This window comes from Osmia lignaria, chromosome 14, assembly GCF_051020975.1.
Source record: "Osmia lignaria lignaria isolate PbOS001 chromosome 14, iyOsmLign1, whole genome shotgun sequence".
Classification (NCBI taxonomy): Eukaryota; Metazoa; Arthropoda; class Insecta; order Hymenoptera; family Megachilidae; genus Osmia; species Osmia lignaria.
Window position 1 is genome coordinate 822,875 of NC_135045.1, and position 25,847 is coordinate 848,721.

At 33.2% G+C, this 25,847-nt stretch overlaps 7 protein-coding genes across 13 annotated transcripts; 4 read left to right on the top strand and 3 right to left on the bottom strand.

Annotated features, from left to right (window-relative positions):
• Window positions 1-252: 252 nt before the first annotated feature.
• LOC117609255 (stress-associated endoplasmic reticulum protein 2) lies at window positions 253-1,695 on the bottom strand. Its single transcript, XM_034335347.2, has 3 exons — window positions 1,554-1,695; window positions 1,009-1,081; window positions 253-924 (listed from the first exon to the last, which is right to left on the bottom strand). The coding sequence occupies exons 1-3, from the start codon at window positions 1,635-1,637 to the stop codon at window positions 887-889; spliced, it is 195 nt and encodes a 64-aa protein (XP_034191238.1). The 5' UTR covers window positions 1,638-1,695; the 3' UTR covers window positions 253-886.
• Window positions 1,646-6,462, bottom strand: TM9SF3 (transmembrane 9 superfamily protein member 3). Its single transcript, XM_034335337.2, has 10 exons — window positions 6,167-6,462; window positions 5,729-5,924; window positions 5,533-5,655; window positions 5,211-5,455; window positions 4,885-5,124; window positions 4,518-4,802; window positions 4,238-4,446; window positions 4,021-4,167; window positions 3,860-3,943; window positions 1,646-3,781 (listed from the first exon to the last, which is right to left on the bottom strand). The coding sequence occupies exons 1-10, from the start codon at window positions 6,251-6,253 to the stop codon at window positions 3,637-3,639; spliced, it is 1,761 nt and encodes a 586-aa protein (XP_034191228.1). The 5' UTR covers window positions 6,254-6,462; the 3' UTR covers window positions 1,646-3,636.
• Window positions 6,463-6,663: 201 nt separating this feature from the next.
• On the bottom strand, window positions 6,664-8,298 carry LOC117609251 (pre-mRNA-splicing factor RBM22). Its single transcript, XM_034335342.2, has 3 exons — window positions 8,105-8,298; window positions 7,972-8,025; window positions 6,664-7,889 (listed from the first exon to the last, which is right to left on the bottom strand). The coding sequence occupies exons 1-3, from the start codon at window positions 8,156-8,158 to the stop codon at window positions 6,753-6,755; spliced, it is 1,245 nt and encodes a 414-aa protein (XP_034191233.1). The 5' UTR covers window positions 8,159-8,298; the 3' UTR covers window positions 6,664-6,752.
• A 128-nt stretch (window positions 8,299-8,426) lies between these two features.
• Window positions 8,427-15,761, top strand: RpII215 (RNA polymerase II subunit RpII215). 4 transcript variants are annotated; one of them, XR_004582554.2, is made up of 10 exons: window positions 8,427-8,575; window positions 8,991-9,260; window positions 9,342-12,003; window positions 12,093-12,298; window positions 12,387-13,435; window positions 13,514-13,632; window positions 13,727-13,915; window positions 13,993-15,155; window positions 15,332-15,428; window positions 15,556-15,761. XR_004582554.2 is itself a non-coding variant. In XM_034335336.2 (9 exons), exons 1-8 carry the CDS (start codon window positions 8,498-8,500, stop codon window positions 15,132-15,134), a joined length of 5,715 nt encoding a protein of 1,904 aa, XP_034191227.1. In that variant the 5' UTR covers window positions 8,427-8,497; the 3' UTR covers window positions 15,135-15,155; window positions 15,332-15,761. The 4 variants fall into 4 exon arrangements, 2 of the variants coding, with proteins under 2 accessions (XP_034191227.1, XP_034191226.1); XR_013063410.1 differs by having other exon boundaries at window positions 13,993-15,428; XM_034335336.2 differs by having other exon boundaries at window positions 15,332-15,761.
• Window positions 15,762-15,777: 16 nt separating this feature from the next.
• Window positions 15,778-18,833, top strand: mah (solute carrier family member mahogany). Of its 3 annotated transcripts, none has more exons than XM_034335339.2 (9): window positions 15,778-15,919; window positions 16,911-17,031; window positions 17,093-17,205; window positions 17,276-17,408; window positions 17,480-17,614; window positions 17,683-17,792; window positions 17,863-18,069; window positions 18,136-18,375; window positions 18,430-18,833. In XM_034335339.2, the coding sequence occupies exons 1-9, from the start codon at window positions 15,781-15,783 to the stop codon at window positions 18,831-18,833; spliced, it is 1,602 nt and encodes a 533-aa protein (XP_034191230.1). In that variant the 5' UTR covers window positions 15,778-15,780. The 3 variants fall into 3 exon arrangements, with proteins under 3 accessions (XP_034191230.1, XP_034191231.1, XP_034191229.1); XM_034335340.2 differs by having other exon boundaries at window positions 18,136-18,252; XM_034335338.2 differs by having other exon boundaries at window positions 18,136-18,833.
• Window positions 18,834-20,151: 1,318 nt separating this feature from the next.
• LOC117609253 (putative pyruvate dehydrogenase E1 component subunit alpha, mitochondrial) lies at window positions 20,152-22,849 on the top strand. 2 transcript variants are annotated; one of them, XM_034335343.2, is made up of 7 exons: window positions 20,152-20,364; window positions 20,535-20,552; window positions 20,865-21,101; window positions 21,177-21,395; window positions 21,465-21,713; window positions 21,784-22,032; window positions 22,106-22,849. In XM_034335343.2, the coding sequence occupies exons 1-7, from the start codon at window positions 20,314-20,316 to the stop codon at window positions 22,289-22,291; spliced, it is 1,209 nt and encodes a 402-aa protein (XP_034191234.1). In that variant the 5' UTR covers window positions 20,152-20,313; the 3' UTR covers window positions 22,292-22,849. The 2 variants fall into 2 exon arrangements, with proteins under 2 accessions (XP_034191234.1, XP_034191235.1); XM_034335344.2 differs by lacking the exon at window positions 20,535-20,552 and having other exon boundaries at window positions 20,155-20,364; window positions 22,106-22,848.
• Window positions 22,850-22,981: 132 nt separating this feature from the next.
• LOC117609254 (uncharacterized) lies at window positions 22,982-24,511 on the top strand. Its single transcript, XM_034335345.2, has 3 exons — window positions 22,982-23,305; window positions 23,669-23,791; window positions 23,898-24,511. The coding sequence occupies exons 1-3, from the start codon at window positions 23,145-23,147 to the stop codon at window positions 24,073-24,075; spliced, it is 462 nt and encodes a 153-aa protein (XP_034191236.1). The 5' UTR covers window positions 22,982-23,144; the 3' UTR covers window positions 24,076-24,511.
• Window positions 24,512-25,847: the final 1,336 nt, after the last annotated feature.

Consider the following 25,847-nt stretch of genomic DNA (forward strand, 5'->3'; position numbering starts at 1 on the left):
GGGTTCTTCAGGACCCCAGTCACCCGAATGCCTATTTTGCCTTAATCTCAGCCGATAAAATATTGAGTAGTTTGAGCCATTTTTGTATAGATGGCGCTATGGTCAAATTCAAAAAAATTTAATTTATGGCGGTCTCTTTAAAATACTTATTAGTTTACCGAACATTAGTTATTATAGTATTTTTATTACTGGGAACTACTGGTACATACTTTAAGATAATTAGTAACAGTAATGCAACTGAGTGTTTATTTATGACATAATTTATTAAAAGAGACAAAGAATTGTCTGTAGCAAATATTTCATTAAGATAAATTACAATGATAATATATATATTCTTTTTTACATATGTAATGACTTATGTCCTTAAGGCCTCTAAAATATATAGACAACCGAAAGCTACCAACTGCTTACAGTGGAATGCTTTGATTAATGAATTGTTACAATAAATTGATTATGTATATATACAATTATTTACTAAGTATATATCGATGAAGGAATTCTACCTTACGTAATTGGAAGTAAAAATCGTTGTTACAGGGAGCAACACAACGAAGATTTAAAACGAAATAATATGTAACATCTAATCATTTTTTTACAGATTCTAAATAAAATACATTAAATGCAATTATCTTTCATCGATATATACTGCGATTAAGTGAAATGTTTATAAATGCTAAATCTTTATAAATAATTCTTTCAAGTTGTAGCAAAAGGAAAAGATATTCAATGAGAATTTGAATTCAGCTTTGTGTTATAGACCTTACAATGCCTACATTTTTATGCAATTAAACAGTCTGTTAATCTCGTTTGTATACCAATAAAGTATAGACATTTTCTTGTATTAACAGTAACAGCAACATTTTTTGACTTCATGTTTGGAATTTCCTTATGCCATTCTAATACTCTGAATGATTTGGAATACAGCTAAAAATTTAAAAAAATATTATTTTATAAAAATATCAATTAGTTTAAGATATGTAAATTTTTAAGTGTTACATTCAAACTTACCAGAACCACATACAACGAATAGGAAAAGTGCTAGCAAGCAGGGTCCAATTGGAGATCCATCATCTTGTGGTTTCTATAATACATTTAAATTATAAATATAACATAAATGATTAATAATGAAAATTCATTCGTATACTTTATCAAATTATATGTATTTTTAAAGAAAGCAGAATAAATTGTTGTAAACAATAAAGCTATTAAAACATATGTTTATAATAAAAACATAACATTGCATATGGTAGAAATATTACTTTGCTATATTGAAATTTATATCACTTTTAAACCATAAATACTCATGATAGATATAACAGATCTTGTGTTAAAAAATAATAAACACATATAAGTGTAAAACTAACAATGCAATATGCTGGAATTATTATAAATCGCTATATACATAAATATATCACAATTTGCTACAACCATAACATAATTTATAACCATAAAATCATTAATTATGGATTACTAGATTACTATTACTTATTTCGTTTTATTTTATTAACAATCATTTAAACAATGTTTAAGAAGCAATAAAATAAATAATATACCGATGATTTTGGAACATTTCCACGTAGTGTAATGTTTTTGGTGGCTCTTTCATTAGCGATGCGCATTCTTTGTTTTGGTGCCATTTCTACTCTGTTTTTCTGCTATTGTACGTATTTTAATAAAACTTGAAACAAAAGAATTATGAATATAACACTGTTCAATCACTGTACGTCCACTTCAATATGTAGTCTTTAGAGTAATGAACAAGTGTGACAGAACACTTTACTCCACCGAGTGCATCGACGTGTGCGCTTTGACACGTGAATACTTCGGAGCGTACTACGGAGCAACTTTTACTGCCACACTGGCACCACTAAAGTCAAGTGGACAACTCACACTACTTTTTAATAAAATTTTGTAATATTTTGATTTTCGCATTATTTATTCAATTTAACTACTATAGGATTAAAAAAATATATATTTAAATCAATGGATTATACGGATAGATTATATTTCCTCAAAATATGAGCACGTTTTGTTATTTCATCTATGTATATATTTTCATTATACAAAAATAAAAATATACGATTTTATCATTATCATACAATAGTTGCATTTAAGTAAAACTATGAAATAAAGATAAGAACCTATTAAAATGCAAAAATTGGCATTGAGGCTATTGTATTAATAAAATACATTGAATTTGTTATAGGTAGAAATTTTATATTTCTTAGAATTACTACGTCTAACAATAAACGATATATTTACTCGATTCTCCTTGCTAATACTTGTCTTTTGACAATATATTATTAGGTCAAACACGTTCGCTGTGATTCCCAAATGCCAATCCCGTTTTTCTAGTCGTTTGCTTTTGAACAGCGATTAGATACGCAGACATTTAGCCGTTTACGGAGGACCGCAATTAGAAGGATCATATTATCTCCACTTCTAAACTCACAATACTTTACACGTTATCAGTATATTCACAATTTATAATAAAGGATATTCACATGAACCAAATGTTGTGATACATATCAAGAAGATCTTGGTAAAAAAATGTCTTATGTTCACGTTTATTATCTAGCTCGTCTACAAATTAACGTCAGTTAAATCGTTGATAATCTTTATGATTAACATATTTGATTTAAAGTCACATAATTGAAACAATGTTTTAATTACGTTAACTGAAACATCGTGTACATTTTGCATAAACTGTATTGAAAATTTATACTGTACAACTTACATGTAATAATTTGCATTTCTTTCTGCTTTCTCAATCTTGACTTTTTGAAATTGCAATTAATGATATTATCTAATGTTTCACAATATTAATATTTTAATACAAAATTTAGATATTTAGTTTCTTTAATGTATATTTTAAAAGAAAGTTTTTGTAGTATATATATGTATATTCGTATGATGCACGACAAATTGTTCACATATTTCAGTTCTCAAAATAGTTTATAATTTACAGAAATTTCTATGTTCTTTGTATAAGCTTAAAAATTAAAATAAAATTTGCGAGACTCCAGTAAAATTTAGCGAAATTGAGCAACATTACATAGTCAGTTGTTACAAGTAAAATAGTAATTTTAAAGTTACATTTATCGGAGTTTGCATTTCAGGTAATACGAAACTGTGACTCGAGACGAATAATACACGAACAGTACGTTTTAAAAATGTATACTGTCCGTCGTAGGACCCCACTTTAGAAATTAAATTGCAGCATATAAATTAATCTCTCGTCCGAAATGAAAATATTGTTACGATATTATATTAATATAATAATAATAATAATAATAATAATAATAATAATAATAATAATAATAATAATAATAATAATAATAATAATAATAATAATAATAATAATAATAATAATAATAATAATAAAACAATTGTTGAATAGTTTCGAAATATATAATAATGAAAGTATCATTTGTTTAAGTATTCACGTTATCGGCAACGGCAGGTAAATGATGTTAATTTAGAAGGTTCTTTCCACAAGCTGCATTTGCGCATCACGATGAACGTAAATAATTTAAACTACCGAAAAGAAGAACTGTACTTCATGAAGACCAGTAGATATCACTTTGTACGTTCTTATTTTAATCCATGACGTAGACGTTACACTAAAATTGTGCTTTAGTCTATTTTCACTGTGGAATAAATCTTTCGTACAAATGCGTTAGTACCGACATAACCGACTGTTCCACACATTATGCCCAAAGCAAGGCTGAATAACGCCATGTAACCAAAGTAAAATGCTGTTTGGAAAAGACCGTACATTCTGAAAAATATAAAGTGTGATTATGTTGTAAACAACCGTATACTTAACCAAATATAATTAACGAGTTAAAAAACATACTTCGTTTTAAAGAAGAAATAATAGAAGGAATATATATAGACATATCCAGCCGTTGAAGCTGCAGCTAAAAAACTTGTCCACTGCCTATAAAATATATACCTAGATTAATAAAACAAATATAATTTAACAAAACTTATAAGAAATTACTATAAAATCCTCACCATCGATAGTCTTCAGCGTTTAGCAAAAAGTATGTACACACAATAGTAACACAAACAGTTACTATCATTAGAATAACGAATACTAGCAACATAAATCCGTAAACATAGTAGATTTTGTATGCCCAAAATGAGGTAAAAATGAAGTACCTAAAGAACATAAAAATTTGTTATTAAAAACAATTTTTATCAAATTTTTTTAAGCAAAAATGACACTTACATTTCAATGAATATTGATCCAAAGGGTAAGATACCACCGAGCATTATAATAACTAGTGGTTCCATGAACCATTTTTTTTCGGGAATAGGTCGAGGTACCGCGTTTACTCTACACGGAGCATCCGGTGTTCCAGCTAAGTTGCGGCCTAAAATGGTTCCAACTAATGTTAATGGCAATATAACAAATATACAAATACATGTCACTGCCACCTAAAAGCAAAATATATTTGTTAATATATTAAGATAAATTACATACAGGTAAAGCATTAAATCGAAATTACCATAGAACCAAAAGGTATGGCCCGGCTAGCATGGTAATACATTGCGATGAAATTAATGAAAAATGCAGTGCCACAAACGATGAGAGGTAACATAAAGGCACTGGCGATCATTTGTTTTATCCAAATACGTCCGCCCATACGTGCGTATAAACCTCCTCCAGCATAGCCATTTATAGGTGATGTAGCAGCATATACAAAAATTGCTGTAGATAACATTGATCCTCTTTCTGTATAAAGTTCTCCAAGTATAGCAAAAATAATGACACTGAGAACAACTACTGTAACCTAATATAAAAACATTTATAAATATTTCTTAAGTATATAATAATATTTAAACCCGAATAAAGATTTTAATTTAATTAGCTACCTGATAGCCTGCACCTATAAGAGCTGAAAACAGCATTGCATGACTAGCTGGTCTAAATACATCTCCATGAACTTGTTTCCATCCGTATTCATCTCCTAAATCCCGTTCCATGTCGTCCATTTCTTCGTCTCTACTATATCTAGCATAATCCTTTCTTAATGTACGCATCAAAATCATTGAAACAAGACCGACAAGGAAAATTACCATCATAAAACTATTAAAAATACTGAACCAGTGAATCTAAATGAAGAATAAACATTTTTGTTAGAAAGAAGTCTAATTGTAAGAATGTGCAACTTAAATTTCTGAAATAATATAATCCTTACTCTATGTTGGAAAAAGTTAGGATCTAAATATTTATCAAATCTATCTTCAAATTTAACATTGCTCTTCTTCCAATTAACTTCGTAACTGAAAAAAATAGCTGCTCCTTGTACTAATTTCACCTTGTTTTCACTGGTTAAATTTACATCAACTATTTGTTTTCCATTATATCCTATATCAAACTTCTTGTGTGTCCAAATATAATAAGATACAACTCCATTGTTCTCCTCTGGTTCTCCCACGACACCTAAATATTGTATAAGAATTAATGAATACAATAACGAGGTACTGAGGTATCAAAGAAAGCAAAACACTTGCACTTACCCCATATTGGCAGATCATCCATATACATCTTATACCAATATTGATTCTTAACTGCATATATAAAAGCTTTCTCACTTTCTTCAGTTAATTTTATCTGACAATATTCCACCTTTGCAACATCAGCTACAAAGATACCAAATGATTCCAGTAATTTATAAAATTTAATTACATCCAAATAATAGTTAATATAAAGTACCTTTATATTCAATTTCCAAACCACTAAATTTAAGTTCAATGCCTTGTAATGCTTCAGAAAAGGTTTCATGATAATGATTAATGACATCTTTTGTGCCCATGCAGAAAGGTAGTGAATAATAAGAATAGGTTTCTTGACGATTGTGATATGGTCCAACTGTACTCATCCATAGTACAACTTCATCGTTATCTTCATACTAATAAAATACAAGATGTTATTAATATATAACGAATACGATGTTTTAAATAAAAAAAATTAATTAAAAATCTCCATGGAGGTATAAATAAAATGTGGAAATTTAACATATATTACGTGGTAAGTCTACACAGAAAGATAAGGAAAGAGCTTGTAAAGTTTACGTTGTAAAATTACTAACAACAGATATAAACTAAATTGACAATTTTAACATTTTAACATGTGTCAATTCCGATTACTTACGATGTGAGTATGCTCGTCAGAACGGACAAAAGGGAGTAGGCTAAACGCCAAAAAGTAGAATAACAGTCGAACCCGACACATGTTCATCGTGACGGGAGGCGCACTAGGCGCCTTATGCTAATACAAACAAGAATTTAAAGATATCTGGTAATTCAAACATTCCATAAATTCACAGAATATGATCAACGTAGCAGAAACACCGGACGGACGGATAGAAATCAGTGGACATGTAATAAAGTATGATGACACTCACAATAACCGCTAACTCTTCAGAACGTTCGTCTGCTGTGACAGCAGATGGCGTTTTTATCGTTCCTTTCCTAAAGTCTTTATCAGAATCGGCGATTTTTCTTTTAAACAAAGATAGAAGATTAAATTGAAGAAAAATTTTGATAAATATTTTAATTTGTAATAATAATGCGTTACATTTATTATCCCTCGTCAAATTAGAAGTCAAGAAGCAATGTAGGAAAATACATTATACTTTCAAACATTCATACCTTAAAGAAAGTCAAAGACATATATTTATTTATACAGATTTTTCTTGTTATAATTATGCTCGATAAAAATTTAAATATCATTGCTATTATTCTTCTGGCCAAGGCTTTCCTATGCCTTGAGATGCACCCATTCTTGATGGATCCTGACTTGGATAATGTATAGGAGTAGTTCCTGGAGGGAAAATTGGTGTTGCTGCAGCAGCAGCAGCAGCTGCCATTTGAGGTGGAAACATAAATTGAGGGGCAACTGGTGGAGGTGGAATCATCATTGGTGGCATCATGCCAGGAGTAGTTTGTAGATTGAAAAAATTGTTTCCCATACTTTCTGGTGGCGGTGGTAAAGCGCCTGGTAAACCCGGTACAGGTTCTAAAATTTCTCTAGTTGCTTCTGCTGCAGAAACAGTTTGTCTTCCTTGTGAACGTCCCCATTTAATAGTTAGCCTTCTTCCTCCTAATATCAGCTTGTTAAATGTTCTTTCCGCTGCTGCTTCGGCAGCGCTTCTTTGCGTGTATTGAATAAAGGCACACTGCTGACGAGGAACCATAGTTATTGAACGAATTTCTCCATACTGGTAGAAATGATCACGTAATTGTTTTTCTGTTAGAACATCTCCCAAGTTGCCAATGTATAAAGTTGTAATGGATTTGTCTTCTGGTGGATCTAGTTTAGGCATTGCTGCAGCTCTACGCATTAGTTTATCAGCAACGGGATCGTTTACTCCGTAATAACGATCTTTAATATTTTGATCAGCTAATGGATCATCAGGATCAGTTGGCTTTTCGTGACGATATGGACATTCTTCTCCTCTTTTACATTCTCCTTTAACCCAAAAGGAGCAAATGTGTGGTCTATTTCGTTTATAATATGGACTTGTCCTTGCCAGTTTCATCAATAAATCACTGGCTGCTGCAGATTTACCAACAGCTCCTGCTGGTGATGTAGGATCTATTTTGCCAATTTCACTATCTATGTTTTGCACATAGTACTCCTTATTTACATCCGATCTAGGTAAATCATCTTTAATTTTCAGTGCTGCATCGCGTACTTGGATAGGTAAACCATATTCTAGATCAAGTAAACATGTTTGACAGACATTCTTTAAACGGCTACAAGTCTGACAAACTTCAGTTTTTTTAAATCGCATCCTTGCACCAGGACACCATCTAAATACTGTAAACGGACGCATGCATATCTTGCACTCTTTCCCATACTTTTCTTTTGTCTGTAAAACAGTTAATGTATAAACTTTGTAAGCGATGAACAAATATTTCTAGACGATGTAAATATTCATAGAATTGACTTACCATCCGAATATATGGATTATCACCTAAACAAGTTTGACATAATATTGGAAATTCCTAAAAAATAATGTAATGCTTTGAGTAAACATGTTACTCCAATAAATTTGTATCTTATTAAGAATTTAACTTTACTTACAGCATCTTCCCAATTTTGTCTATTGTATGTGTTGGTTGTTTTTGAAGTAGCCATTTCAAGTTACCTTACTTTCTAAATCCCATCCATCCACAATAAAATGATAGTAAGATTATAATTAAAATTATTCAATAACAGAAGCAAACATTGCTATTCATGGCGCCAGACGGCAAACGCAAAAAAATATTTTATACCTGCTTGTTTCATCATTTTCATGAGAACCTTGATTTAAAAGCTGCATGGAAACTCTTCTATAAGGATAATTATGATTTATTTAGGAACACATATACGGATACATATGAAAGAAGAGAGGGAAATGCTTCCATCGGTGAAGAACGGTTAGAGGGAGTCGCGACGCAGAAGGCCGCGGGAGAAGCTCTTCGTTATCGTAGCAAAATGGCTACGTCCGACTCCAAAGCGCCTTTGCGAACTGTAAAAAGGGTCCAATTTGGTATTCTTTCACCCGATGAAATAGTAAGTTTGTTGCTTGTAAACGAGTGATTTTATAAAATGTATTTTTTTCGGGACATATACAACTATTTCATCATGAGTCGACATTTTCTGAAATCGTACATACCGCTATGTATTCTGTGTTATTTCCAAATAGTCGCGTGTGTTGAAGTGTTGCTGGATTATGATTATAAACACAGTTATTGCATTTTTTTATTACTTTTACTGACCTGTTACTCCTTATGACTGTAAATTTATATGCACAAATGTAATTTGTCAAAAGTAATTGATTAGAAATAAAATGTTATCAAACATTAAAAAGTTTTTATAATTACTGTAATGTTTTTTATTTCCTTAAAGCAATTATTCATTATAGCTTATTACAATTTTATTATTTTCATTTATTATGTGTTATAAAATTGACTGATGTTTTATACAGCGTCGGATGTCAGTCACAGATGGAGGCATACGATTTCCAGAAACTATGGAAGGTGGTCGCCCGAAACTGGGTGGACTTATGGATCCTAGACAAGGTGTCATAGATAGAAATTCTAGATGCCAAACATGTGCAGGAAATATGACAGAATGTCCAGGACATTTTGGCCATATAGATTTGGCCAAGCCAGTTTTTCATGTTGGTTTTATAACAAAAACAATAAAAATCTTAAGATGCGTGTGTTTTTATTGTTCAAAACTTCTTGTCAGTCCAGTGAGTAAAAATTATTGGTAGTTGATTGTTTTTAGTATTTGAATTATTGTTTCTTTTAAATATTACCTTTTTCAATTGCAGCACAATCCAAAAATTAAGGAAATTGTAATGAAAACTAAAGGTCAACCACGTAAACGTCTTACATTTGTTTATGATTTATGTAAAAGTAAAAATATTTGTGAGGGTGGTGATGAAATGGATATTAATAAAGAGAACCAGGATCAGCAGAATGCAGATAGAAAACCTGGGCATGGTGGTTGTGGTAGATATCAACCAAATCTTCAGCGATCAGGTTTAGATGTTACTGCAGAATGGAAACATGTAAACGAGGATTCCCAAGAAAAGAAGATAGCGCTTACCGCAGAAAGAGCATGGGAAATTTTAAAACACATTACAGACGAAGAATCGTTTATCCTTGGTATGGACCCAAAATTTGCACGACCAGATTGGATGGTGGTCACAGTCTTGCCTGTCCCACCTCTCTCAGTTAGGCCAGCAGTTATTATGTATGGTTCTGCCAAAAATCAAGATGACTTGACACACAAACTGGCAGATATTATAAAAGCAAACAATGAATTGATCCGAAACGAACAAGCTGGAGCTGCAGCGCATGTAATATCAGAAAATATAAAAATGTTGCAATTTCATGTAGCAACCTTGGTCGACAACGATATGCCTGGCATGCCTAGAGCGATGCAAAAGTCAGGCAAACCCTTAAAAGCTATAAAAGCAAGACTGAAAGGAAAAGAAGGCAGAATAAGAGGAAATTTGATGGGTAAACGTGTTGACTTCTCAGCTCGTACTGTCATCACACCCGATCCCAATTTGCGAATCGATCAAGTAGGTGTACCTCGAAGCATTGCCCAAAATTTAACATTTCCTGAAATTGTGACACCATTTAATATTGATAAAATGCAAGAACTCGTTAGACGTGGAAATTCACAGTATCCAGGAGCCAAGTACATTGTCAGAGACAATGGAGAAAGGATAGATTTAAGATTTCATCCGAAACCGTCTGATTTGCATTTACAATGTGGTTATAGAGTGGAACGTCACATTCGTGATGGCGATTTAGTCATTTTCAATCGTCAACCTACTCTCCACAAAATGAGTATGATGGGTCACAGAGTAAAAGTTCTACCGTGGAGTACATTCCGTATGAATCTTAGTTGTACGTCACCTTATAACGCCGATTTTGACGGAGATGAAATGAATTTGCACGTACCTCAATCGATGGAGACTCGAGCGGAAGTAGAAAACATTCACGTGACACCACGACAAATCATCACACCGCAAGCTAATAAACCAGTTATGGGTATTGTACAGGATACACTTACCGCTGTAAGAAAAATGACGAAAAGAGATGTCTTTATTGAAAAAGAACAAATGATGAATATTCTTATGTTCTTGCCCAGCTGGGATGGAAAAATGCCTCAACCGTGTATATTAAAACCAAAGCCTTTGTGGACCGGTAAACAAATTTTCTCTCTGATTATACCAGGCAATGTAAATATGATAAGAACTCACAGTACTCATCCCGACGAAGAAGATGACGGTCCATATAAATGGATATCACCTGGTGACACTAAAGTTATGGTAGAACATGGAGAGCTCGTTATGGGGATTCTTTGTAAGAAAACTTTGGGTACATCTGCTGGATCTCTGCTTCACATTTGTATGTTGGAACTAGGACACGAGGTCTGTGGGCGATTTTATGGGAACATCCAAACAGTGATCAACAACTGGTTGCTATTGGAAGGTCATTCCATTGGTATTGGTGATACCATCGCCGATCCACAGACCTACTTAGAAATTCAGAAAGCAATTAAAAAAGCTAAAGAGGACGTGATAGAAGTTATTCAAAAGGCTCATAATATGGAGCTGGAACCCACCCCTGGAAATACGTTGAGGCAAACTTTCGAAAATCAAGTAAACAGAATTTTGAACGACGCTCGTGACAAGACTGGTGGTTCTGCTAAGAAATCTTTAACTGAGTACAATAATCTAAAGGCTATGGTAGTATCAGGATCAAAGGGATCTAATATTAATATCTCTCAAGTTATTGCTTGTGTAGGTCAACAAAACGTTGAGGGTAAACGAATTCCTTTCGGTTTTCGTAAGAGAACTTTACCGCATTTCATCAAAGATGATTACGGTCCTGAATCCAGAGGATTCGTCGAGAACTCGTATCTTGCTGGTCTAACTCCGTCTGAATTTTATTTTCACGCTATGGGAGGTCGTGAAGGTCTCATCGATACTGCCGTGAAAACTGCAGAAACTGGATACATTCAACGCCGTCTGATAAAAGCTATGGAATCTGTAATGGTTCATTACGATGGGACAGTTAGGAACTCTGTAGGACAACTTATTCAGTTGCGTTATGGCGAGGACGGTTTATGCGGAGAAACCGTCGAGTTCCAGAATCTACCTACCATTAAATTAAGCAATAAGGCATTTGAGAAGAAGTTCAAATTTGATCCCACCAACGAACGATATCTTCGTCGCATTTTCAATGAAGATATCGTTAGAGAAATGATGGGATCCGGGGAAGTAATATCTGAATTGGAAAGAGAATGGGAACAATTGAACAAGGATCGTGCTATACTCAGAGAGATATTTCCCAGCGGAGAATCAAAAGTTGTATTGCCTTGCAATCTTCAAAGAATGATTTGGAATGTGCAAAAGATATTCCACATCAACAAACGAGCACCAACAGATCTCAGTCCTATGAGAGTCATCCAAGGTAAATAAAATTATAATTACAGAGAGATGCAAAAATAAGTGGACACTGTTCAAAATAGAATACCCTGAATAAAATATTTTTATTTACAGGTGTTAAAGATCTTTTGGATAAATGTATTATTGTGGCTGGTGACGATAGACTCAGCAAACAGGCTAATGAAAACGCTACATTATTATTCCAATGTTTAGTAAGATCTACTTTATGTACAAAGTGTGTTTCTGAAGAATTCAGGTTATCCAGTGAAGCTTTTGAATGGCTTATTGGAGAAATTGAAACTAGGTTCCAGCAAGCCCAGGTTTGTGGAGAACAGATCGTGTATCTTCAGTTTCATAAATATAAAACTTGGGCATATGTATCTTATATCTCTTTAACGTTACGTTTAGGTATCGCCAGGTGAAATGGTCGGTGCTTTAGCTGCTCAGTCTCTTGGCGAGCCAGCAACCCAGATGACACTGAATACTTTCCACTTTGCTGGTGTATCGTCGAAGAACGTAACTCTTGGTGTACCCAGGCTAAAGGAGATTATAAACATCAGCAAGAAACCAAAGGCTCCGTCATTAACGGTATTCCTAACCGGAGCAGCAGCAAGAGATGCTGAGAAAGCAAAGAATGTACTTTGCCGATTGGAACACACAACATTGAGGAAAGTTACAGCGAATACTGCTATTTACTACGATCCAGATCCACAGAATACTGTGATAGCAGAGGATCAAGAATTTGTGAACGTTTATTATGAAATGCCTGATTTCGATCCAACCAAAATATCCCCGTGGCTGCTTCGTATCGAGTTAGACCGAAAGAGAATGACTGATAAAAAATTAACAATGGAACAAATAGCGGAAAAGATTAACGCTGGCTTTGGGGATGATCTGAACTGCATTTTCAACGACGATAACGCTGAGAAATTAGTTTTACGAATTAGGATAATGAACAGCGATGATAACAAGTTCCAAGATACCGAAGAAGAAACTGTAGATAAAATGGAGGACGACATGTTCCTTCGGTGTATTGAGGCAAATATGCTCAGTGACATGACATTACAGGGTATCGAGGCAATAGGAAAAGTTTATATGCATTTACCGCAAACCGATTCCAAGAAACGTATCGTCATCACTGAAACTGGTGAATTTAAAGCAATAGCTGAATGGTTATTGGAAACGGACGGGACAAGTTTAATGAAAGTATTGAGCGAGAGAGATGTCGATCCTGTTAGGACATTCAGTAATGATATCTGTGAAATATTCCAAGTCCTTGGTATAGAAGCTGTCAGGAAGTCGGTAGAAAAAGAAATGAACGCTGTTTTGCAATTTTATGGTCTTTATGTAAATTATCGTCATCTCGCTTTGCTTTGCGACGTTATGACGGCCAAAGGTCACTTGATGGCTATTACTCGTCACGGAATAAACAGACAGGACACTGGTGCACTTATGAGGTAAATATTATAAAAAAATAAATATAATTTTATTACCGAATGACAATACGGAATTCTATATTTTATACTTTATTCTAGATGCTCTTTTGAAGAAACAGTGGATGTTTTATTGGATGCTGCATCTCATGCAGAGGTTGATCCAATGAGAGGAGTATCTGAAAACATTATTATGGGACAACTTCCACGAATAGGAACAGGTATTGCTTTTTAACACTTATAGTATTGTGATTTTAATAAACAAATCTCAAATTATTCGGCTAACTGTAAATATATTTAATTTTATTTTTTCAGGATGTTTCGATTTGCTATTAGATGCTGAGAAATGTAAAGCTGGTATTGAAATACCAATGGCGGTAGGTGCTGGTGTAATGGGAACAGCCGGAATGTTCTTTGGCAGTGTTGCTACACCAAGCATGAGTCCTCAAATGACCCCTTGGATGGGTGCTACCCCGGGTTACGGAGCGTCAAGCATGTCTCCTGGTACGAACATTTTCAATAATGTTAAAATTTATCATTGTAATTTATTGATGATTAAAAAATTTACAATTCTTTTACAGCACTGGGAAGTGGTATGACACCAGGTGGTGCATGCTTCTCACCATCAGGAGCGTCGGATGCTTCAGGACTTTCACCTGCTTATTCCGCGTATTCGCCACAACCTGGAAGTCCTGGCAGTCCAGGACCCAGCATGAGTCCATACCCAATGTCACCGGCAGGAGGTGCTTCGCCTAGTTATTCGCCTACATCGCCTGCCTATTTACCAACTTCACCGAGTATTACACCATCGAGTCCTAACTACTCGCCTACCAGTCCAACGTACTCACCCACCAGTCCAAACTATTCGCCAACGAGTCCAAGTTATTCTCCAACAAGTCCAAGTTACTCGCCGACATCACCGAGTTATTCGCCAACGAGTCCGAGTTACTCGCCAACGTCGCCGAGTTATTCACCAACGAGCCCTTCGTACTCGCCAACGTCACCGAGCTACTCGCCAACGAGTCCGAGCTACTCGCCAACGTCACCAAGTTATTCACCAACGAGTCCATCGTATTCGCCAACGTCGCCAAGCTACTCGCCAACGTCACCGAGTTACTCGCCAACGAGTCCTTCGTACTCGCCAACGTCGCCGAGCTACTCGCCCACGAGTCCGAGTTACTCTCCAACGAGTCCAAGCTATTCGCCTAGTTCACCAAATTACACGCCAGCATCGCCGTCTTATTCTCCAACAAGTCCAAGTTACTCGCCGAGTTCACCACAATATTCACCTGCCAGTCCAAGTTACTCACCGAGCAGTCCAAAATATTCGCCAACGAGTCCGAGTTATTCACCGACGTCACCATCGTTTGCTGGAACCTCGCCACAGTACACGCCAGCGAGTCCAACTTACTCTCCAACGAGCCCAACCTACTCGCCAACGAGTCCATCGTACTCTCCTAGTTCGCCACAACACACAGCGTCAGGGAGTACAAGGTACTCGCCGAGTAGTCCAAATTACTCGCCCACTAGCCCGACGTATTCGCCTACGAGTCCTCAGTACTCGCCATCGAGCACCAAGTACTCACCTACCAGCCCAACGTACACACCAACGAGTCCGAGTTATTCGCCCACGAGTCCAACGTACTCTCCACCGGTACCGGGCTACTCGCCAACGAGTCCCACGTATTCTCCAGCATCTCCAGCCTACGAGACAGACGACTAAGAAGAAGTATTACGCATGGCTGTATGAATGTTTGCTATTAAATACTTACTATGAACTAGGTATAAGTATGATAAGTTGTAATTATAACTACTACACTTACAATCTTCAATTTTCTAAGTTCGTAAATATATATTTAGTATATAAATTTATGCACAGTTTTTATATAAATTCTCATGTCATCACCTGTGTGATCATAGGTCAGAGGATGTTCTTTATTTCTTCTATTATCGAAGAAAGGATGACCGAGTGGTTGGGAGTCTGAATGGACAGTTGTGCGACGATCTTTATGAAACGGTAGTGTAAATCTTTTTATTAAGGAGTACATTTGTCTCTGAAACGTTAATAAAAGTATGAATGAGATGAATATATATATATTTTCTTTTCCAATATATTATTTATATTGAAATCTTGTTTCATATAGATCCCGACGTTTGTATTATATACGTGAGACGCATGGCTGTACTTTTGAAGAAGGAAGCACAAACACACGTTGTGGGTCTTCCTTCGGTTCTCTCGTTCTGTCTGGGTAAACCGTTTGCGTTCAATAGAGTATCGAGTTACGTTTTATGCGGTGCTCGCCACCGCGAAACGAAAACCTGTTCATGGTCCGAACATCGATGTCGAACAGTGCGAATTATTCCTCGTCATGAATAACGAGAGACTACCGCTACTTTTCAAAGACTCTGCTAACTCGGATCTGTCGCTTTTATTCGCTACATTGTGCGTTATCGACATTTTCGGCGTTTTTCCGATCATCGCATTACCACGCTCGATTGTGCAATGCGGTAAGTTTCTTTCAGTTTCCTATATTCTGTTCTTATGTTTCGCAACACTAATCAGGGATCATTGTGAGACAAGAATTATTAGAAAAAATTTTCTTTTTTTCTTTTCTTTTATACGAGTCGCGTTCAGATTGCGTGTATTCCTACTAGTTTCTTTATTTTGTGACAAGCACTTGGTATTTAGCCAGATAGATTATCACTATTTTAATAAGATAGGATACTAATATGTATATATGTATACATATGCAGTATGTCTAGTTACAGCGAATATAGAGAATTGTTTCTTAAGGTAATTGAAGACACTGTTGTATAGATAAAAAATGTATAATTGAGATCAAGATCAACTTCATTTTTGTAAATGTATTGGAATGAATTTAATAATCTCTAATTGAAGGTCGCTTAAAATTAAACAATAAGATTTTACAATCATTAATTTGAATTTAGACTCGATGAATTATGATAAGTTTAAACAGGTCACCTTCAACTATGAATTTAAAAACATGAAACATGATTTTAAAAAAAAGGAAGTAAAACAAAGAAAAAATTAACAAAAAAAAGAGTCCAAAAGGTGCACTTCTGTTTACAACATTGCTGCAGTGATATTTTCTAAATTCAATGAGTTTTTAAATGATCTTTCGTATGTTCAATTTCTTATGAAATAATTCCATATCTGTATGAATAAAACATACTGCATATAATTGATTGTACAATGTGACTATATCGTTTATTCCATAATATATTTTATTTAAATTGAAATGATTTATATAATTTACTTATTGTACTACTTAAGGCGATCATTGTAAACAAAATTTAAGCACGAGATATCGTGCGAGAAAGTTGATCATTTTGAACAAAATAAAGTTGATTAACTTGTTAAGATCTTTGTTATTCGATCCACTTAAACCACAGGCTTTCCTTGTCTGCGTTTATGAAACTCTTGTTAACACAGAAACTAAGATATTGTTTCTTAAACGATTATAGTTTCTGATTTTAGGATTGTACGGGATTCCCTTAGTCCTTGTTGTATTTGCTTTGCAAATTTACACAGCCGTTCTTCTTGGAAAATCATGGACAATTGCAACTACTTTGGATCCACAGATTTCACGAAAAAATCGGTGAGTTTATAATTTTAACTTATCTTGTAATAATTAATTATTAAGTTAATTCACTTTGCAGGCATCCTCTTGCTGCAGTGACAGAATTAACATTGGGTCCTCGGGCTAGGACCTTGGTCACTATAATCCTGGATCTTGCAGTATTTGGTTGCAGTATACCTAATTTATTGGTTGGTACGTTCTAATATAAATTAATATTCCTTAATTTGTAATGATCAAGTGTATCATCATTCATAAATTTCAGCTTCACAGAATTTGCAGTTATTTGGATTGAAAGTATCGAGCCAACGATTTGATTTATCTTTTTGTTACTGGCTTTTAATTGTGGGTCTTCTATTATGTCCAATTATGTGGCTGGGTAGTCCACGTGATATGAAGTAATTCCTAAAAATATTTTTAAATTATATTTTGTTACAATAGTGATCTACATGGTTGCAAATACTTGTAGGATATTGGCTTCATTTTCTTCCACAATGGTCATACTAACAGCAGTATTAATCTGGTGGTGTATAATTACCGATGACCGTGAACTGAATACCACACCGATACCCGCTTCTCCTACCTGGGATAAATTAATTTCTGGGTAATCTGTACAAAGTGATTAATCGTATTGTTAATTTCATATAATATTTTTATATGAAATAACTTCAGATACGGCATGCTGGCATTTCAATTTGACGTTCATCCGACCTTGATGACAGTGCAAGTAGATATGCGTCGTCCACAGGATATCAATAAAGCAGTTATAATTTCCTTCTTAGGTAATAGTATGTCTGAAATATTTATCTTATACCTCAATTATTCATTAATTAATAATACCATTGATTATAGTTAGCGGTTCGTTATTTGTCGTTACCACTAGCCTGGCCATCTGGAAGTATGGAGGCAGTACAGCAGCTAATGTTCTTCAAATGGTACCAGGAAATATCATGATGAGTGCTGCTATTCTATTTGCTGCTGTTCAACTTTGTTTATCAAGTGCTCTTGGTCATTCGGCTCTTTTTCAGGATCTGGAAGATCAATGCAATATTCAGCGAAGTATGAATTTTATAAATCAAATCAATTATATAAAATATTACATTAGACAAACGTTTTTTACAATAGCTTTCGGATGGAAGAGATGTGCCATACGATCAGCTGTTGTATTCCTTGGAGTGGCTGTTGGGGAATCTGTGCCAAGATTTGATATTGTGATGGCTCTAATCGGAGGATCCTTAACTGGTCCGTTAGTTTTTGTACTCCCTCCATTAATGTACTCTAAAGCTATTGCTTTAAAAATAAGGTCTATGCGACCTTTGACCCCTGAAATATATTCAAATTCTGAAAGACGTCGAGGCAACGAAGGTATGTCAACCGATCCGAGAATTCATTCAAGATCAATTTACTATGGTGTTCTAGGCGTACCTAACGCTGAGTATCATCGATATTCGTATTTTTATTATGACGATTTGGAAGAAGAATTTGAAGAAATCGTAGATTACGACGATACTCTAAGCAGTGCAAAGACCAGCGAAGGGCTTTTAATGACCAGAAGAAGTCATGATCATGAACCGATATTTATAGATGCTAATCGACCATTTAAAGTTTGCAGAAGAACAACAGTTTCTGAAGAATCAGTTCCAAAAGTAAAGATGAATTGCAATTTTCGAAGATGGAATCAGTGGTTCAGTTATTTAGTTGTATTATTTGGTATCGTTGTTACAATTTCTTCCACATATATTAACGTTAAAAATACTATTCGTTACGTACAATTCACACCGCCGTGCATCGTGAACGTCACCGTAGTGCAAAATTCTGTATAAATAATAGTATTTTGCAAAACGGTTTACGCAGTGTTTACATTATTCATAAGAATTATAAAACTAATTATGACATCTAATCTTTTATCTTTGTATACATAAACTTAAAATGCGCGAAATTTTTGTAAACAACTTTTTATAATATTAAATATGTACATAAGTATAAAACATTGATGATGCATTTCTTGGATAATAAAGTTGTTTCTTACTGTATTGTATTTTGAATCTAATTAAATTTGAATTTTAAATTTCAGAAAAAAATATTTATTCATACATGATACCACTCTGTTTATTCTTTACGTAATAGAATTTTTAATATACAGGGTGTTCGACAACAGGTGGGCAATATTTTAAGGGGTGATTCTAGGGATCAAAATAAGACGAAAATCAAGAATAACGAAATAGCGTTTACGGCTTTGTTTTCCAGTTATTAACGTTTAAAAATTCGAGTAAGAAGCGCCAGAAACCTGCAATCCGCTCAGCACCGACGACCGAACGTCACGTCGGCAGGGGTCGGTACAGTCATAACCAAGAAACGAAACCGAATACTGCAGTACCGAGAAACAGAATAGCACGAGGTAAGGTTCTACTATTCAACGATTCTTGGTTATGACTGTACCGACCCCTGCTGACGTGACGTTCGGTCGTCGGTGCTGAGCGGATTGCAGGTTTCTGGCGCTTTTTACTCGAATTTTTAAACGTTAATAACTGGAAAACAAAGCCGTAAACGCTATTTCATTATTCTTGATTTTCGTCTTATTTTGATCTCTAGAATCACCTCTTAAAATATTGCCCACCTGTTGTCGAACATCCTGTATACATAGTAGGAAATTCTGTTGTACATATATCAGCTTTCATTGTATGTACATACAATACAACACACGTGTTTCCAAATAGTAAATATCGCTTGAATCAGCTGATTTTGTAAACTATTTTTAATCGTGAAGGTTACCTTGAAATATGTTTAAATAAGTATTCGTAGACTTATTTTAAATAGCTTTGTAAATTTTGTATATATAATTATGTTACATTATTTTTAGAATAACATTAAAGTATCAATAAGTGATAATTAATTTATTTATTATTTTTGTAGTTAAATCATTTAAATGACGTGCTATCTGATATTACGTAATGATGTAAATGTAACGTTATAAATTGTATATGTAATGTTACATAACAATCCTTCTGAAATTAACAAAATGTATAATTAGTTTGTTTCATTTTTGCTGCAAACACGTGTATCATTCATTTTTTCTTGTGAATGACCCATTAGGCCATATGTAATTGGCCATGATGTTCAACGTGACGATTGTAAGCAAAGAGGGGATACGAATGAACCTGTGACGTTTACGAAGCAGGTCTTTACGATACTGTCCACGCCAAACGAATGACCCGTCCTGGTTCGATCCATTTTCTACTTTAACTTCGATTTCTTCTTTATTCTTTTGATTTTGATTACGATCAAAGAAGAATTTCTTTGAAAATGATTCCGAACTGCATCAGAAATATAGGCGCGCAAACCTCAAAGCGAAACGTAAGTATTTAATCTAATGAACGACAAATGACCTTTAGCATTACTATTTGCCAACACGTTTCATGCCAGGGTCTTGTTATAATTTCAAGTCGTATGATCACTGTTCAAGTTTTGCAATTGAACATTTTGTCTTTTCTTTTTTTTTATATCTCCTCCTGGTGTTTCGCCAGTTCGGAAGCTGGAATGAGGTAATTATTCGTTTAGATTTATTAATGTATCTTTCATTGAAAATCACATTTTACACGTTGCATCGTGCTCAATTTTTTAATTTTTTAAAATTTTTTTTACCCATTGCAGTGTGATCATATTTAGAATTATATAGACACCATGAGTTCCTAAATTTGGTGTATTTTGCAAATATATTGTTTTAAGTCTGAATTATATTTGTGCTTGTATTTTTTTTAATATTGTTGTAAATAGCAAAAGTTCATTGCATAGATGCTGTGCTTCTTTTTATGTAAAGTTACATGTAACTAATTTTAAGCTTGATATATTTACAGGTGGTATCTTATTTCTTCAACAAAAAAAATAATTATGCCACAGAGGCTTCATTTGAAACAAAACCTTTTCGATTACACAAACTGGACAGTGGACCATCCACTCATGTTACTGTCACCAGAGATGAAGCCCTAGATATGTATAGAAAATTACATACAATTCGACGTATGGAAACAGCAGCAGGAAATTTGTATAAAGAAAAAATTGTTAGAGGTTTCTGTCATTTGTATTCGGGCCAGGTAAGAACAACTTATTTTATCATTTATTCAAAAACAATTTCTGTTAATATAAAGAAATGCAATTACCTTTGACAGGAAGCTTGTGCTGTTGGTATAAAGGCAGCTCTTCGATCACAAGATGCTGTCATCACAGCCTACCGAGCTCATGGATGGACTTACTTAATGGGAATAGAACCATTTGGTGTATTAGCTGAATTGACCGGTAGGAAAAGTGGCAATGCAAAGGGTAAAGGTGGATCTATGCACATGTATTGTAAAAACTTTTATGGTGGAAATGGCATTGTTGGTGCTCAAGTAAGTATTAATTATTGGGATTATTAAAACAATGATTGATATAAAATTAATTCAGTAACAAATCTATAGGTGCCATTAGGAGTTGGAATTGCCTTTGCTCAAAAATACATGAACACTGGAGGAGTGTGTGTAGCACTTTATGGAGATGGTGCAGCTAATCAAGGACAAGTATTTGAAGTATATAATATGGCCAAATTGTGGGATGTTCCTTGTATTTTTGTTTGTGAAAACAATGGATATGGTATGGGTACTAGCGTTGATCGCGCTTCCGCAAGTACAGACTATCATACAAGAGGAGACTACATTCCTGGAATTTGGGTTTGTTTAGAAAACAAAACTTTTGTTTCATAATTGTACTGTACGTTATGTTAATTAAATATATTTTCAGGTGGATGGTATGGATGTACTGGCAGTTAGGGAAGCTACAAGATTTGCTGTAGATTTTTGTACATCTGGCAAAGGTCCTATTATCTTGGAAACTGTAACTTACAGATATAGTGGACATAGTATGTCAGATCCTGGAACGAGTTATCGTACAAGAGAAGAAGTTCAAGAAGTAAGACAGACCAGAGATCCTATCACTGGTTTCAAAGAACGAATACTGAATTCTAATCTTATTACCCAAGAGGAAATAAAGGTAAACTTGATTGAAATATGTTTCTTCTTCTTTGAATGATCATAAAATAATTAAAAATTCATGTTTTATATAGACGATGGAAAATGAAATAAGAAAAATGATCGATGACGCTGTGAAAGCCGCGAAAGCAGATTCTGAAATTCCATTGAACGAACTTACTGCCGATATTTATGCCAATTGTGTAGAAAAAGAAATTCGTAACATAACTCCATTTAATCCTCTGTCACACACGAGGCTAGGTCCAGCTGTTAATGCCTAAAATAATACTTCTAGAAAAGATTTTAAATTACTATCATATTAAATCTTATTCATTATAGCAATATCTGCCATTGCAAGAATTTATAGTCTGTACAAAAGATTTTTAGGGTATATATTCAAAATTTAGGCTGAAAAATAGCGAATTCTTGAAAAATAATTTCGTTTATGACTTACGGTTGAGTTGTATATACACGAATTGTATATTTATTTTATTTATAAATGTATAGTACCGTAAGGAGAAGATACAGTGTTATAAATCAATTAGTACATGATAACATTTACTGCCACGTTGTAGTCGGTGATCTTACGTGTACATATGTTTAGAAATAGTAAATGTATCGAGGACAGTTCAAAGGACAATACTTTTTTATCCATGTATCCTTACTAAGGAATAATACAAACATATAAAATATTATTCGTGCTTGGGACCCTGTATATTGATAAAGAAGTAACGAAATTTGTAACTACTTGTAAAATAATGTATTCACAATGTTATTGCAATCCAGGGTAATATATCATATGTTCGTTCGTGGATAAAAAGTATGAATAAAACTGACATGTAATTAAAATAGATGTAATTCGTTAAAAATTGAATAAAAACATTTTATGTATAACAATTGAATTTATTTGAAACTTAGTTTTAGAACACATTCCAAAACAGTTTCACAGTGTTAATGCATTTATGAACACACTATTGAATTTCATTTTTCTGTTTTAAATTCGTACTTCTCGGTATTATTGCTTTCCCACAATTCCTATAATACTTAGTCTATTAAATTTTGTTAGTATCACGTTACGAACGCAATATTCCAGCAGTAGTTGATTGACAACAGCATAGAGAAGAGCAAGGAACAATGGCTGCTGCAGGAAGCACGAACTCCGGCACAATTTTTCAAAAACTCGGTTTAAAACCGATTACAAAATGCAGTCTCGTTAAATTTTACGCTCCTGCTTTCGGTGTTGCTTCGTACACCGCATTATCCGTTAATGTAATGAATCCAAGTCTTGTCATCAGGTAATGAACTATGCTTTCAGACATTAACCTCTAACGTTAAGTATACATGTTTCATCATTTTTAGAATGTTACGTAATCTTTAAGCAGCAGATATTTCATAGTATATTTTAATGAATAAGTTAAAAATTCTAACTGAAATATCCGTTCTTTTGTAGCAAAAAAAAATTTATTATGTTAAATATAACTTTCTTCCAATTATTTTATTTTCTCTATCCATAAATATTTAATTTAGTGCAACTAAATTAATTAATTACAAAATCTTAAATTAAAAGTTATGTTTTAATCATGATAGTCATCTTTAAATAATAGTTGTATGTTATTGTTACTTAATCTAATTAATAGACATCTACCTTAATTTTGTAGAGTTTTTCCAAAAAAAGACATCACAAACTTTTTATTGGGAAGTGCTCTCCTTGGCACTGGCTCATACATATATACTCGAGACCATATGAAAGCTGCTACAATTGATGCAAAGATAATATACAGGTAATCTTATTTGATTCATAATAAATTTCATAATTTCTAATCGTATAGGTGCTTATTATATATCATGTATCATGTTAATAACCTGATTTTGTAATTTTTATAATAGTACTACCGGTGCTGTATTGTTGAGCTTTGGATCAGTTTTAATATGGGCAGTTTTGCGATCTGTGGTACCACCTAATCCTACTTTGTGTACAATAATTGGCATTGCTTCTGGAATTACATTCATTAAGATTGGTTCCACTTATTTGGATTTTGTTGATGGACAAATACAAAAGAAATAGATCAATCAAGTTTTCATAATTAATAATGGTCATTGTGTAATAAATGCATCTAAAAAACAAATTTGCAATAATATATTATGAAATGTAATTGTGTTGAACCAAAGCAAGGAAGAAATGTATGTTAAGTAAAGAGTTCTTAAATGTCTACAGGTTCTTACTTTTTGTATGATCTTTGTTCCAAAATGGCAGAAGATTAAGGACAAAATTATGTTGAACATAATTACAAAGTGTTTTTATTTTGTCCTGGTTAATTGTTTTGTGAAATCTAAAACTTATTTAAAGGATGTATGAAACTAAAGTAAGAGTATTATTGTATCTTACATGGAACATTGAAAAATGGTTTCTTGAAATGTGAAGTATGTCTCACATTATATATTGGTGTTTATGGATTTATAACTTATATACAAAAAGAGTATGAAAAAAAGACAAGAAAAATTTTTCAATAATTTGTAGTTGTATTTGTAATATGAGTGCATTTTTCAAAGCATAAAATCTGTTTATCTAAGTAACTAATTAGCAGTAGTGGTAGAAATCTGCAAATATCACAGCAGTTTTAATAAATGTTATACTAGAAAAAATAATTAAAAGAATTTAAAAAATAAGTTGTATTAATTTTTGAAGCAAGCATAAGTATAACATTAATTTATTGTTGTGCACGTGCACGTTTCCTTTTGTAAGCAACGTATTCGGAATTAATTTTAATTAATAAGATGTGTAATCTTAAAAATATGTACAGTTTCATGGCAAACAACATTGTATCACTTCTTTAATAAAGTCTGCTATTAAGCTTAAATTGCTATATATTTATCGATACAAGTATTTTTTTTATTAATTAGAAGGAGGATAATGTACTTTGTTATCAAAATTTTTTATTTTATTAGTACATTTTACAATATACAAAATGTAATGGTAGTATGTGTAAGTATTATTTACTCGAGGATAAATTTTGCATACTATAAACCAGTCACATTATGTGTCTCTATAATATATTCGCATTTCTGTGTAAATAAAAATAATAAATAATAAACATGAACAATAAGTATTTAAAACACAAGAATTTGAATAAATTATATTTGTAAAACCTTAATCAAATTAATTATTGTATTACAATGATATCGAGTCATGTATTATAGTTATTTTACAGAAAATATTGAAAATTATAAATGCAATAAAAATCATAGAAATTTTGATAGGTATAAATTAAATCCATGTTTTCATTAATATTCAATGGAGAATTTTATTCTAAAATTTATAATTACCTATTTATTTATTTAAAAAACTTTTTTACTTTATAGGTATGTATGTACACATTATTGTTGTATCGCGATTTAATTATTACATCAAAAAATATAATTTACATTCAAAAAACAATTCTTTGGTTTCAAAAATAAGATTTATGTGTTATTAGTAAAATGTATTTATAAATAGACATACGTCTGTCATATTAACGTAATTTACAACCAAGTGAAAGATGTGGTTTTTGATTTCTATCGCTTTTATAATTAGTGACACCTGTTAATTATTCTTAATGATACGCGCATGTACTTACTTTATATCGTGAAGTAAAATGATAATGAGTGTGAAAGTTGTGAAATCATTTTTTCATATCAAAACTGATTCTTCTAAATGATATAGTATTGAAATCAAATACCTGAAACATGTTTTATTTTATTATGATGTCATGCAATATACATATTATGTAAAGATGTATTTAAATATCGGTATATGTATACAATTAAAATACGATTTTCTAGTTATGATATAAAAAAGTC

Excerpts from the sequence above, each read along its gene's own strand:
- LOC117609255 (XM_034335347.2), bottom strand. The coding sequence starts at position 1,637 with ATGGCACCAAAACAAAGAATGCGCATCGCTAATGAAAGAGCCACCAAA. Across the intron at positions 1,082-1,553 it reads GAAATGTTCCAAAATCATCG|AAACCACAAGATGATGGATC; the intron begins GTATATTATTTA and ends AATGTATTATAG. Across the intron at positions 925-1,008 it reads ATTCGTTGTATGTGGTTCTG|CTGTATTCCAAATCATTCAG; the intron begins GTAAGTTTGAAT and ends TTAAATTTTTAG.
- TM9SF3 (XM_034335337.2), bottom strand. The coding sequence starts at position 6,253 with ATGAACATGTGTCGGGTTCGACTGTTATTCTACTTTTTGGCGTTTAGC. Across the intron at positions 5,456-5,532 it reads GGATGATCTGCCAATATGGG|GTGTCGTGGGAGAACCAGAG; the intron begins GTAAGTGCAAGT and ends TACAATATTTAG. Across the intron at positions 4,447-4,517 it reads CCATACCTTTTGGTTCTATG|GTGGCAGTGACATGTATTTG; the intron begins GTAATTTCGATT and ends TTTTGCTTTTAG.
- LOC117609251 (XM_034335342.2), bottom strand. The coding sequence starts at position 8,158 with ATGGCTACTTCAAAAACAACCAACACATACAATAGACAAAATTGGGAA. Across the intron at positions 8,026-8,104 it reads GACAAAATTGGGAAGATGCT|GAATTTCCAATATTATGTCA; the intron begins GTAAGTAAAGTT and ends ATTATTTTTTAG. Across the intron at positions 7,890-7,971 it reads ATAATCCATATATTCGGATG|ACAAAAGAAAAGTATGGGAA; the intron begins GTAAGTCAATTC and ends ACTGTTTTACAG.
- RpII215 (XM_034335335.2), top strand. The coding sequence starts at position 8,498 with ATGGCTACGTCCGACTCCAAAGCGCCTTTGCGAACTGTAAAAAGGGTC. Across the intron at positions 9,261-9,341 it reads CAAAACTTCTTGTCAGTCCA|CACAATCCAAAAATTAAGGA; the intron begins GTGAGTAAAAAT and ends TTTCAATTGCAG. Across the intron at positions 13,916-13,992 it reads AGCGTCAAGCATGTCTCCTG|CACTGGGAAGTGGTATGACA; the intron begins GTACGAACATTT and ends ATTCTTTTACAG.
- mah (XM_034335338.2), top strand. The coding sequence starts at position 15,781 with ATGAATAACGAGAGACTACCGCTACTTTTCAAAGACTCTGCTAACTCG. Across the intron at positions 17,793-17,862 it reads AGTTATAATTTCCTTCTTAG|TTAGCGGTTCGTTATTTGTC; the intron begins GTAATAGTATGT and ends CATTGATTATAG. Across the intron at positions 18,070-18,135 it reads TCAATGCAATATTCAGCGAA|CTTTCGGATGGAAGAGATGT; the intron begins GTATGAATTTTA and ends TTTTTACAATAG.
- LOC117609253 (XM_034335343.2), top strand. The coding sequence starts at position 20,314 with ATGATTCCGAACTGCATCAGAAATATAGGCGCGCAAACCTCAAAGCGA. Across the intron at positions 21,714-21,783 it reads ACTACATTCCTGGAATTTGG|GTGGATGGTATGGATGTACT; the intron begins GTTTGTTTAGAA and ends ATATATTTTCAG. Across the intron at positions 22,033-22,105 it reads TTACCCAAGAGGAAATAAAG|ACGATGGAAAATGAAATAAG; the intron begins GTAAACTTGATT and ends TGTTTTATATAG.
- LOC117609254 (XM_034335345.2), top strand. The coding sequence starts at position 23,145 with ATGGCTGCTGCAGGAAGCACGAACTCCGGCACAATTTTTCAAAAACTC. Across the intron at positions 23,306-23,668 it reads AATCCAAGTCTTGTCATCAG|AGTTTTTCCAAAAAAAGACA; the intron begins GTAATGAACTAT and ends TTAATTTTGTAG. Across the intron at positions 23,792-23,897 it reads GATGCAAAGATAATATACAG|TACTACCGGTGCTGTATTGT; the intron begins GTAATCTTATTT and ends TTTTTATAATAG.